The sequence below is a fragment of the Perognathus longimembris genome, unplaced genomic scaffold (assembly GCF_023159225.1).
Source record: "Perognathus longimembris pacificus isolate PPM17 unplaced genomic scaffold, ASM2315922v1 HiC_scaffold_4633, whole genome shotgun sequence".
Classification (NCBI taxonomy): domain Eukaryota; kingdom Metazoa; phylum Chordata; class Mammalia; order Rodentia; family Heteromyidae; genus Perognathus; species Perognathus longimembris.
Genome location: NW_025959972.1, coordinates 1 through 12,900, shown reverse-complemented (window position 1 = coordinate 12,900; position 12,900 = coordinate 1). Strand labels below are relative to the sequence as shown.

The 12,900-nt window shown below is 38.1% G+C and overlaps 1 protein-coding gene across 1 annotated transcript; it reads left to right on the top strand.

Annotated features, from left to right (window-relative positions):
* The first annotated feature begins 6 nt into the window (after positions 1–6).
* Positions 7–12,513, top strand: LOC125344917 (protein transport protein Sec23A-like). The gene is made up of 6 exons (XM_048337207.1): positions 7–174; positions 4,162–4,239; positions 5,538–5,699; positions 7,950–8,036; positions 9,829–9,984; positions 11,815–12,513. The coding sequence occupies exons 1-6, from the start codon at positions 91–93 to the stop codon at positions 11,920–11,922; spliced, it is 675 nt and encodes a 224-aa protein (XP_048193164.1). The 5' UTR covers positions 7–90; the 3' UTR covers positions 11,923–12,513.
* The last annotated feature ends 387 nt before the right edge of the window (positions 12,514–12,900 follow it).

Genomic DNA, 12,900 nt, shown 5'->3' with positions numbered 1-12,900 from the left:
TGTGCTTTTTTACTCTCTAGCTGGGCAGATGCTCAAACTCAAATACAGAACATTGCTGCTTCTTTTGACCAGGAGGCAGCTGCCATTCTGATGGCCCGGCTCGCAATATATAGAGCAGAGACAGAAGAAGGGCCAGATGTGCTGAGATGGCTGGACAGACAGCTCATTCGACTGGTAAGAAATAAACATAAATTGTCCAAGTCTATGTGCTTTCATTCCTTGTAACTTTTTTAGTGGACAATCCCCTTTGAAGTACTTAGTTTATCTGAGGTATATATGATGGACTCTTGTTTAGTTATCATTATACTAGCACAGCAATAAATATTAGAATTTATCATTTACAATGAACTACTACCTGTTTCCTTAAAATGAGGGAATGGCAGATATGTAACCTGTTATTTTTCTACTTATTTTTGGCTGGTTTGAAATTTAATTTGTATTATTCTTAACTGTTATTAATACTTTTTTGAGTATTTCTTTATAGCTATGGTTTTTGTTTTGTATGTGTGTGTGTGTGTGTGTGCACGCCCCAATCCTGGGGCTTGAACTCAAGGTCTGAGTGCTGACCCTGAGCTTCTTTTGCTCAAGACTAGCACTCTACCACTTGAGCCACAGAAGCTCCACTCTGGCTTTTTTGGTAGTTAATTGGATTAGTCTCATGGGCTTTCCTGCTGGGCTGTCTTTGAACCATGATCTTTAGATCTTAGCCCTCTGAATAGCTAGGATTATAGGGTGAGCCACCAGAGCCCAGCCTGGTTTCTGTTTTCTGTTTTTATTTTAATGGAACTTTTAAAGAAATTTCATTTTATTGTCAAGGTGATATACAGAGGGGTGACAGTTACATGTGTAATGAATATATTTCTTGTCAAACTTGTTACCCCTCCTTCATTTTTCTCCCACCTCCCCTCCTCCTTAATGGAACTTTAAAATATGTAAATCTTTAAAATATATTAATTGGGAGATAAAATTACACATACATGAAACTACATACAAGTTTTAAAATTATCTGAGCTAAATTACCAAATGTATACTAGTAAAATTATTGGTAATATTATTTTATTTGAGTTTTTTTTTTAAAGCATTTCAGGAACCCATTAAGTACATTCAGACCTAGAAAACTTTTTAAACTTGGGGCTTTTTTTCCCCTCCGAGCTTTTTTTTTTTCCTAACAGAGTTTAAACTCAGGAACCCCCACTTGCTCTGCAGGCTCTCTACCATTTGAGCTGTACCTTTCAGCCCTTTTCTGCTTCAGTTGTGTTAAATTTTTATTCGGACAGGTCTGGACCTTGATTCTTCTACCTCATAGCCTCTTGAGTCCAATGGGATCATAGATATTTGCTTATTTGACTGAAATGGGGGTCTTTGTAACTTTTTGCCCTGTCTGGCCTTGAACTGCAATACTCGATCTCTGCAGGTGTTAGCCCCTGTATCTAGCCAATAAACTATTTTTTTTTTGCCAGTGCTGGGCCTTGGACTCAGGGCCTGAGCACTGCCCCTAGCTTCTTTTTTGCTCAAGGCTATCACTCTGCCACTTGAGCCACAGTGCCACTTCTGGCCGTTTTCTATATCTGTGGTGCTGGGGAATTGAACCCAGGGCTTCATGTATGCGAGACAAGCACTCTTGCCACTAGGCCACATTCCCAGCCTCAATAAACTATTTCTTAAAGTCACAGATACATAAATATCCAGCAACATCTGACATGTTGTCACTGCCTTGGCTTATTATATGGTTTTAAATGGAACCTCCTTTTTGGTGCGGGTGATTGAACCCAAGGCCTTGTGCCTGTTAGCATTTCACTTCACTGTAATGTTACCTATGGGCATTAGTATGTGGGTTTTCCCTTTCTTGGTAATGCTATGTTCTGAAAGAGCTTGCTTCCAGAGCCTTTTCACTGCAAGTGACTTAGTCTTGTTGTTTTGAGATTCTAAAAGCCATTAGAAGTAATCAGCACTTTACTTGTCAAGTGGCTGTGATTTGTAGTAAAGTGCTTCTTCCATTTTGTTAGAGCTATTGTATTTGTAGATTGTCACATACAACATAAAATTGAATAGTACAGTCTTGAGTTATCAGCCCTTATAAACACCATTTAGTACCTTCCATTTCAAAGGTAGACATTTTCTATGTCCCCGCATGAATGCAATGAAATAATCTAGAGGATTGTAATTTTTTTCTGAGATCTGAGTTAGCTTTGGCTCTCTTTTCTCACACCTTATCCTCAAAAATTGCCACGTTTGTAAATTACAAACACTCATAAAGCAGGGCCTTGTAAAATAACCAAATGAAACAATTGCAGAAAGTATGAAATTGTGAAAACCTTACCATCTAATTAATCTCTCACTTACATATTTTGCATCTTGCAACATTTACAACAGCAAAATGTTTGGGCCAGGGGATGAATTATGACATAGTAAGAATTGCATTGTAGATCTTTGTGTGTGAGTGTATGTGTACACGTGTATGTGCACGTACGTGTGTATGCACACTCCTGCCTGTGTGTGTATATGAGTGTGTAGGCGTGCCAGTACTGGGGCCTAAACTCAAGGCCTGGGTGTTGCCCCTTTAACTTTTCCAACTGAAAGATCAAGGAGGTGAAAATAAAGAAGACAGAGACTTCAACAGTCCAGAACAGGCTTTAGTCAGTATTGCAGAGGTACTCCAAGTAACACCGAGCAGAGTTGGAGAAACAAGGAGCTATGAGCCTGGGGGTTTTGAGATTAAATATGGTAGGATATGAAAGTTTTAGATTTGTAATGTCCTTGTTGTAACAGAAGGCCCTGTTTTGGGTTTGTGATGCCTTAGCAGTCCTATGCCTTCAGATAAGACCAGAGTGGTGTCTTGCTGAGCCTGGCTCTAGGATGAGGATTATGATAAGACTGGGGAGGGGGGATTGCCAGGAAGGGTCCCTGGGGGAGCATAGGAGCAACATCAAATTACAAGAGCAAAGCAGCTGGCGTGTACAATTTGAGTCACCACTTGCAGTTTTTTGGTGGTTAATTCGAGATGAGTCTCATGGATTTTCCTTACTAGCTGGCTTTGAACTATGATCCTCAGATCTCAGAATCTTGAGTAGTTAGAGTCACTATATGAGGCAAGCACTCCACCACTAGGCCATATCACTATAGATCTTCATTTTCTGTCAAATCAGTAGAGTTTGTCTATTACTAGATTATCTGCTATTCTTCTGTTCTTTCTAATTTTCTTCAACTCTTCTTTTTCTTGGTCTTTTTTTTTTTTGGTCGGTGGTAGGGCTTGAACTCATGGACCTGGGTGCTGTCTCAGCTCTCTGTGCTCAAGGCTAGCACTCTACCACTTGAGCCACAGTGCCACTTCTGGTTTTTGAGTGGGTAATTAGAGTTAAGAGTCTCATGGGGACTTTTCTGCCCCACTTGGTTTTGAACTAGGATCCTCAGATCTCAGCCTCCTGAGTAGTTAGGATTCCAGTTGTGAGCCACCAGTGCTGGGCCTTTGTTGGTATTTCTGTATGCCAAATTTTATATTAGCAAGTTACCTTTGTAGCTATTTTGCTATTTTAATAGTGTATCTTTCTGTCAGGTATCTTTTTTGTAAAATACTAAGAAGCTCCATAGACACTTATTTAAAACAAATCCAAACATTTTTTTAAAAAATTTTTTTTGGTGGTACTGAGATTTGAACTTAGTGCTTTGTGCTTACTAGGCAAGCACTCTACTAATATGAGTTCCATATCTAGTCCCAAATCTAAACATCTTAGGGTGAGTTTTCATTTGCACTGGGGCTAAGAATTGTTTATGAAATTTATGTGTATTCTTTTTCCCCCCCTTTGGCTATGGGGCTTTAACTCAGGGCCTGTTCGCTGTCCATGAGCTGTGTTGCTCAAGGCTAGTATTCTACTACTTTGAGCAACAGCTCTACTTCTGGTTTTCTGATGGTTAATTGGAAAGAAGAGTCTCATAGACTTTCCTAACTAAGTTGGCTTTGAATCTCGATCCTCAGATCTCAGCTTCCTGAGTAGCTAGGGTTACAGGGGAGAGCAGGAGGTTGTAATCAGTCTCTTGCTAAGTCTGTATGTAATGTTCAGTTTTTTTATTTGCCTCCTAATTTGTAAAATACAACATATATGGGCAATAATTTTAGCTCTTAGTAGTCCAGGAAGTCTGCCACTAACCCTTTGTGTTTTACAGTGTCAGAAATTCGGAGAGTATCACAAAGATGATCCAAGTTCCTTTAGATTTTCAGAAACCTTCTCTCTCTATCCCCAGGTGAGTAGATCAAAGGCCCATGTTTTTTTCTTGGGTTATTAGCAGCACTGAGCCTCACCTTTGTAGTATTTGTCTTCTCTTTACTGTGCACTTGTTTTATTGAGTTATCTTGTTAGGCAATTTTTTGGTATAGCTAAGTAGTTAATACTGTGCTGTGGGTAGTCAGTGACCGTGTTTGGTATTCTTATTTTGTATTTATTTGACTAGAGATTTTCCTTGAAGCTCTATAGTAGGTACAAGGAGTGTACAGCTAGCTGATTATATTTCCTTGGGAGTCTAGAGGGTCTACTTAAATTACTGTGCTAATGGAAGGTCCTTGTGTGAGAAGTTGTTTTTACATGGGTTTTCAAAGCCTATCATCTTGTAAAAAGATATTTTAAAAGGAAGACTTAAGGGGAAGTCTTTATCCCTAAAATGTACTTGAAAATTTACTAGCTAGACTTTTTTTTTTTTGGCCAGTCCTGGGCCTTGGACTCAGGGCCTGAGCACTGTCCCTGGCTTCTTTTTGCTCAAGGCTAGCACTCTGCCACTTGAGCCACAGCACCCCTTCTGGCCATTTTCCATATATGTGGTGCTGGGGAATCGAACCGAGAGCTTCATGTGTAGAAGGCAAGCACTCTTGCCACTAGGCCATATTCCCAGCCCCTAGTTAGACATTTTGTGAGTCAACAGTAGAGACTGAAATAAGAGGTGAAAGAGGCTTGCAGTATATTACAGACCACTGAAAAAGAAAAAGGAATGACAACTGCACTGAGTGCCAAGTATGTGGGGAGAGCTATGATTATTCCTAGGCAGGAACAACATGTAGAGAAAAAAATTAAGAAACATGACTAAAGACAAGTGGACAGAATCAAGTCTGGTCCTTTCTTTTCAAGCTTGCCTTTCCTCCTTTTTCATCTGTTTTTATATGAAGAGTATATAGCTAGGGAGAAAGTGAAAAGAGAAGGAAGTAGAGGAACTAAGTTGGGAGAAAGTTTTTTTGTTTTTAGGGAAAGGAAGACCTAAGTATAAGTTGTTGTTGTTGTTTTGTGCCAGTACTGGGGTTTTGTACTATGGCTGAGCTTTATTGCTTATGGCTGGTGCTTTAACACACTTTGAGCCACACTTCTAATTCCAGAATTATACTTTTACACCACTGATAAATAGCATGAATAGGTTTCTTTTTTGAGCAATACACTTTCTCAATAGAAAGTGTTTGATTATGCTACTAATAGTTGTAATCAAATGCTTTGTTAATAGTAAAATCCTGCCACAGTAATGAAATTCATAAGAATGATCTCCCATGTTTTACCTTGCAGTTTATGTTTCACTTAAGAAGATCTCCTTTCTTGCAAATTTTTAACAATAGTCCTGATGAGAGTTCATATTATCGTCACCATTTTATGCGCCAAGATCTGACACAGTCTCTAATCATGATTCAGCCCATTTTATATGCATATTCTTTTAGTGGACCACCAGAGGTAAGAGGAACAGAAAAGAAGGGTTAATTGTTCTGTTACTGTGATGTATTAAAAACATTAAGTAGAATTAAGAAAATGAAAGCAACTTAAAATATTTATAGTTATGAAATATAAGCATTTGTTAAATGAATTATCTCATACTCTTTATGTATTTACTTAAAGGTATTTGTAAGTGCTTCCTTTATACTAAGTATCTTGGTAGGTTATATTAGGAAATCTTTAGCAGATCATATAAAAATATGGTAGAGAATTTCAGATCATTTCATCCAGTCTTTAACACTGTCCAGAAGTGGTTGTGGTTCTCTAGAGAAGTTCCTGGCTTATTTCTGACTCAGTGCCTTACACTTGTGATCCTCTATCTAACCCAAGTCTCTTGTTACAATGCAATCTCAATTTTCTTTGAGAACAAAAGATACAGTTGACTAGAAAGATGTGTGTATATGTGTGTGTGTGTCTATGTGTGTATAGAGAAATGATAAAGTCACTACTGACCTTCCTTAGCAATTTGTCTTACTTATTTTAACCTCTTATCAAATGAACAATTTCCTATTCGTTACTTTGAATTATCTGATTTACCACATAAAAGTATATGACAGCTGTATTTGAAAGTAATACTTTAGGAAGAGTCACCTTGAAAAGAATGTTTATAATATATTGATTAATTATCCCTCAAGTTTTGTAAAATAGTGGATAAAATGTCTCATCTTGTTACTATCATTTGATTAGCAATTTGTCTGATAATTCCTTCTTTTCTAGAAAAAAATTATGTTAGTCTTGTAGCTCTTTGAGCCAGAAAAATAAATTTTATGAGTTTCTTTTTTGTAAGTTCAGAGTAATAGATGTTTATTATAGACATGTATGGTAGTATTTATAAGAATTGGAATCCCAGGGCCGAGAGTGCCTCATATACATGAACCCCTGGTTTCAATCCCCCAGTACCACATATATAGAAAACGGCCAGAAGTGGCGCTGTGTCTCAAGTGGCAGAGTGTTAGCCTTGAGCAAAAAGAAGCTAGGGACAGTGCTCAGGCCCTCAGTCCAAGCCCAGGACTGGCAAGAAAAAAAAAAGAATTGGAATCCTGTCACCTTGAGTGCCTGTCCTGTCTAGTTCCAGCCATTCTGTTTCATGAATGAGCACCATTTGCCTCCATATTCTGAAGGCTTTGCTTTTGAATCTTCTTTCTGTCCTGTACCATCATTTTCTGTCCATCTGGGGCATTCTCATTAATATAGAGGCTTTAATAATACTAATTAAAGAAGAAAATCAACTGAAAACCTCAACTTACCTGTATGTTTTTATTATCACATAACTTCTCTGTTTCCTGTCACTGTTAGAACCGGTTTTTTTGTTGTATGTCCTCACATTTTCTTCTCCATTTAACAGTTACACTTTGGTTTCTAATATCATATTAAGATGGCTCCTCTCAAGACCACTAGCAACCTCCAGCTTGCCTCAAAAAGCTTTCAACAGCACTTTTTCAGGAATGATTCTTTACTTGAAAACCTTGTGCTTTTCTGACACTTAACTCTTTCTACCTGGTCTTTTACTTGTGGCAGCTCCTGCTCAGTCTCCTTTTGCTGGCTTTTCCCTTTCAGATCTCTAAGTGTGACATACTTGGACATTCATTCTTTTGGCCTTCCTTATCTGCAGTGTCTAAATGATGCAATCTAACCTCAGAACTTTAATTACCATCTCTGTGCATGAAGCATCCAAATTATTCATCAGTCCAGGCCATTCCTGTTTTATTTCATGTTTATTTCAGAACTATTTTTCCATGTTCCTCAAATCTGTTTTATTCAAGCCTTTCTGGTTGCACTACCACTAATAGATTTAGTAGTCATCTCAATTTCTTCTTGATGCTTATTTTTTTATTGTTACCTCACTTTAGACAGAATCTTTAGATCATAAAATCACACTGAATGAAAATTAATGACAAAGAAACTTGCACTGTGAAACTAAGATCTAGAAAGCATATTGGAAAGGTGTATTTTGTTTGTTTGTTTTGTTTTTTTTTGCCAGTTCTGGGGCTTGAACTCAGGGCCTGAGCACTGTCCATGGCTCTTTTTGCTCAAGGCTAGCACTCTACCATTTGAGCCACAGTGGCACTTCCAGCTTTTTCTACACATGTGGTATTGAGGAATTGAACCCAAGGCTTCATGCATACAAGGCCATTTTCCCAGCCGGAAAGATGAATTTTGTATCTTCAGATGCTTTCTTTTCCTCATGTCTTCCTGTTTTCTTTTCATTAGCCAGTTCTTCTTGATAGCAGCAGCATTCTTGCAGATCGGATTCTCCTCATGGACACGTTCTTCCAGATTCTGATTTATCATGGTGAGGTAAGACTCTGTGGCGTTTAGATGCTGTGCATGTAAATGCTTTACATGCTGTGCGTGTAAAGTCTTTGTTCTGGGAAGGTTTTCCCTTTCTATTATGTGGCTAATATTTGTTTAATGATAAACTTAAAAAAAAATTTTTTTTTTAGTCATTTTGTATGATCCTGGGTGGGGCTTGAACTCACTTGGGGCACTGTTTCTAAGCTTCTTTTGTTCAAGGCTGGTACATTACCACTTTGAGCCACAGTTCCACTGCTGACTTTTTTTTTTTTTTTTAATTCAGTGGAGATAAGAGTCCCATAGACTTTTTCCTGCCTGGGCTTTAAACATCAATTGATCCTCAGATCTCAGCCTCCTGAGTAGCTAGGATTACAGGTGTAAGCCACCTGTGCCTGGCAGAATCCAGAGCTTTAATGGGCAAGCGTTTCACCATTGAGCTACATCTTTTACCTTTTGGCTTTTCAGACAGGTGTCATTATGGCTAGACTTGAACTGTTGTTCCTTTTGCTTAACCTCAGGGCTAAGATTATAGCCTATTTCACCACACCCAGCTTTTTAAAAAAATAATTTTTGCTGCTTCAGGTATTTTGTAATGTGAGAAATGAAATGATATGTACAAATGACTGTTCTGCATTGATTGATTGATTGTAGTATCAACATGTGAGTTCATATCTGTGAGCTCTTGGTTGGCTTTTTGGCTTATAGTTGGTGTGCTATAGCTTGAGCTACATCTCCAGTCCAGTTTTTTTTTTTTAACTGGTTAATTGGAGATGAAGTCTCTCAGACTTTTCTGACTGGGCTGGCTTTGAACCAAGATTTTCAGATCTCAGCCTCTTGAGTAGTTAGCAGTGCACTGTACACATGAGCCATTGGTGCCCAGTGACTATTCATCTTTTCAGTGTGGAGGTATAAAGCTATACAGAATATACATTGACTAATTCAAGTAAGCTAGTTTTGAATTATGACTTTTGGGTGCTATTTATTCATTGGCAACTTTTGTTTTCTTTTTGAATTGTTCTGTGACTTGAGATCAGGGCTTGTGCACTGTCCCTGAGCTTTGTTGCTTAAGTCTAGTGCTCTACTGCTTGAGCCACACCTCCACCTTCTGTTTTTCTTAAAAAACAAAACAAAACAGTTAATTGGCAATCAGAGTCTCATGGACTTTCTTGGCTGGCTGGCTTTGAACAATGATCTTTAGATCTCAGCCTCTTGTGTAGTTAGGTTTATAGGTATGAGCCTTTGGCACCCAGCACTTAACTTTTTTTTCCCCTCTATTGCAATTAGTATTTGTAACTTTAAGAATTGAGATGTATACTCATTATCTGAGTTATATAATTGTAGCCCCTCTGTAATCACTTTATAATAACAGTAAAAAATAAGAATTGAGATAAATTCAGTTTTTAACCATTTTCTTGTTTCCTGAGGATTATGTCCGTTTATTGAAAAAAACAAAACAGATCAAAACTCAAGGGGCTCGGAATGTGGCTTAGTGGTAGAGTGCTTACTTAGCATGCTTGAAGCCCTGGATTTGATTCCTCAGTACCACATAAACCAAAAAAGCTGGAAGTGGCACTGTTACTCAAGTGGTAGGGTGCTAGCTTTGAGCAAAAGAAACTCGGGGACAGTGCCCTGGCCCTGAGTTCAAGCCCCAGGACTGGCCAAAACAAAACAGAGCAAAAACAGAAAAACAAAAAACAAAAAACCACCTGCCCTGTCTCCCCCAACCCCTCCCTACCCCCCAAGATTTTTAGGTGGACAGGAAATTTTAAAGTTCCTTTAATTGTTTCAAAATTAGACCATAGCCCAGTGGCGAAAGTCAGGATATCAGGACATGCCAGAATATGAAAATTTTCGCCACCTTCTACAAGCCCCAGTGGATGACGCACAGGAGATTCTTCACTCCCGGTTTCCAATGCCAAGATACATTGACACAGAACATGGAGGCAGCCAGGTGAGTTCCTGTGCACATGCCCTTCTTGTTGATTGCCCTCTGGGGAGGACTTTGAATAGATTGCCTCAAAGAATGCATGGAAAGGGAAGGAGGTAGGAGGGAAGGGTATCCAATAGTACTTGCTTTGTGCAGTGGCTCTGAAAGCAAAGCAATAAAATCAACCAGTTGCCTGAGGCTGACACTTGAGCTTTTACTACACTTCCACTTGCTCTTGCAACAGACCCAGGTCCCAATGGTATGTTAGCCTTAGTGAACAAGAAGATAGGAAGAGGAACTATTGGGAAATGATTTCGTGTACTTTCCTTAACGTAAAACACTAAACTTTGTGTTACCTTACTCTTTCATTATATTGCCCTAGTTTTCTACTAAAAGAAAAGCATTATGGTATTAGAAAAGGCTTTGTGGTTTTTAGAAGTAATATTTAAATAGGTAGATGCACATATGCCCATGCCTATTGAGCTCTTCAGAAGGCCAGGTTAGGATCCTTAACACATGTCTCTCAGACACTTCTGCCTTGCAGTGGTGGTTAGTTATAACACATTGACTTTAAGTTGTGATGTGTTTTACTTGTTTCTTAATGACGGGGAATACAGTTTATTGCTAGATCCCTAGTTTCAAGCCCAATATTATAAAATGTCAATGACAGTTACATAGAAATGATACCAATTATTCTGCTTTTACTGTATTTTTCATAGGACCTATTACATACTGAGACTATGTATGAACTTTGCATTCCTTATTTCATTTGATTCTCTTAAGAATTGGGGTTCTATCTCTACCTTAAAGTTTATAAGACTGAGACTTGAAGTACTTGTGGACAGGAAGCACATTAAATGAAGAAGCTACATTTTTTTTTTTTTTTTGCCAGTCCTGGTTCTTGGACTCAGGGCCTGAATACTGTCACTGGCTTCTTTTTGCTCAAGGCTAGCACTCTGCCACTTGAGTTACAGCGCCACTTCTGGCCGTTTTCTATATATGTGGTACTTGGGAATCGAACCCAGGGCTTCAGGTATACGAGGCAAGCACTCTTGCCACTAGGCCATATTCCCAGCCCTTCAATTTGTTTTTGAGACAGTGTTTCAGTGTGTAACCAGGCTGGCATCAATCTCTCCACACTTTGGTGTTGAGATCATAGTGCACCACAACCATGCTTCGTTTGGCACTCGGAGTTGAGTCCTGGTCTGACACCAGAAATGCTCAGATATTGTATGAACTGCTTACTGAGAAAGAGATTCTGTATGAGTCTAAACATTTGTGTTTTTCTAGAATAAGTAAGATTTATGACTATCCTCAATAATGTCTCAATGTGTATTGCTATTTTTCTCTTTAACTTATTATTTTCATGACGATAAGCTGTGATGGATTGATGGAGAATGATTGCTAAGTTGTCACCAATGGAATTATCAGTGCTTTTTAACTTTACAACACTATTTCTTAAAGTGAAAAAAATGTAGATTGTCATAGTTTTTATTTGTATCATTTTATGAGACTTCAAACTTCTGATCATATTTTTGACTACTTTGCAGAAATTGTGTTTTTACATTAACTTTGTCATTTGTTACACACATAATTTTTATATGCTGAGTTTTAGATATAACAATTATTGTTATTATGAATGTTAGGTTAGATGATTGGGAGAGAAGAGGGAAGATTAATTATTTATAGCACATAATGACTTACACATTTGAAAATTTAATCTTTTTGGATGTTCTATTTTAATAAAATTAATTTTAGTAATGCATTAAATTGACTTCAGCCAGCATAATATATTCAGCTTATATTTGCTAAATCTATTTTTGATGGATAATGTTATTTCTTCTTTACTTTAAGGCTCGTTTCCTCCTCTCAAAAGTCAACCCTTCACAGACTCATAATAATATGTATGCCTGGGGCCAGGTAAGTGTCAGTAGCAGTCTTGGAAATTGTTTCTTTGTGTAGTCATTTGTCATTGTTTGTTCTTTAAGTAAAAACTACATTTCCCCCTATGTATTTAGTGATGTTTTCTGTTTAAAAAAAGTTATGAGAAAATAAGAAAAGAAAATAGAAATCATATTTGGTAGCATGATAGAAAAACAAAAAAAGGTGATTCAGTCACATAGCTAGAACCATATCATAGTCCACCTTAAGCCCCATTCTCTCTAGACAAAAAACAATAAAGTTTTAAGATAGGAAAGAATGATTCAAGTCTGATATGAGACTGTAAATGCAAAAGGCACAAGAAGTTTGGAGAGTAAGGAAGTCTGGCATATTTTAACTTGATTGTGGGTCTGATCCCTCTCCCCTTTTAATTAGCATACATTAATCGTACAGGAGAGGCTTCATTGTGACATTTCCACTCGTGTATGTAATGTATCCCAATCAGTCTCACTTTTTCTGTCATACTCCCTTGTCCCTCTCCCTTTTAAAACAATTTGAGCAGTTGTTGGATTTTTAAACACTTTCTGTTTTCATGCATATGAATGAACTAGTCCCTCCTCTTGATGCCGCATGCCAACATCTCTCAGATGTTCAGTATGTATAGCACCTTATGCCTTTAAAGAGCTTGTAGTTTACCTACATACCTAAGTAAAGTATGGGCAGAATATGCCTTTAGAAAATGATCAAATATTGTAAGGGGGCTGGGAATATGGCCTAGTGATAGGGTGCTTGCCTCCTATCCATGAAGCCCTGGGTTCAATTCTTCAGCACTACATATATAGAGAAAACCAGAAGTGGAGTGGAGTTGTGGCTCAAGTGGTAGAGTGCTAGCCTTGAGCAAAAAGAAGCCAGGGATAATGCTCAGGCCCTGAGTTCAAGCACCAGGACTGGCCAAAAAGAAAAAAAAAGTATTGTAGGGGTAAAAGAATAGATCATGGTTACAGTAAAAGAGGGTATGTGACCTCAAAAGAGCTCATTAAAAGGAAGGTTAAGTTTACA

Excerpts from the sequence above, each read along its gene's own strand:
- LOC125344917 (XM_048337207.1), top strand. The coding sequence starts at position 91 with ATGGCCCGGCTCGCAATATATAGAGCAGAGACAGAAGAAGGGCCAGAT. Across the intron at positions 175-4,161 it reads ACAGACAGCTCATTCGACTG|TGTCAGAAATTCGGAGAGTA; the intron begins GTAAGAAATAAA and ends TGTGTTTTACAG. Across the intron at positions 4,240-5,537 it reads CCTTCTCTCTCTATCCCCAG|TTTATGTTTCACTTAAGAAG; the intron begins GTGAGTAGATCA and ends TTTACCTTGCAG.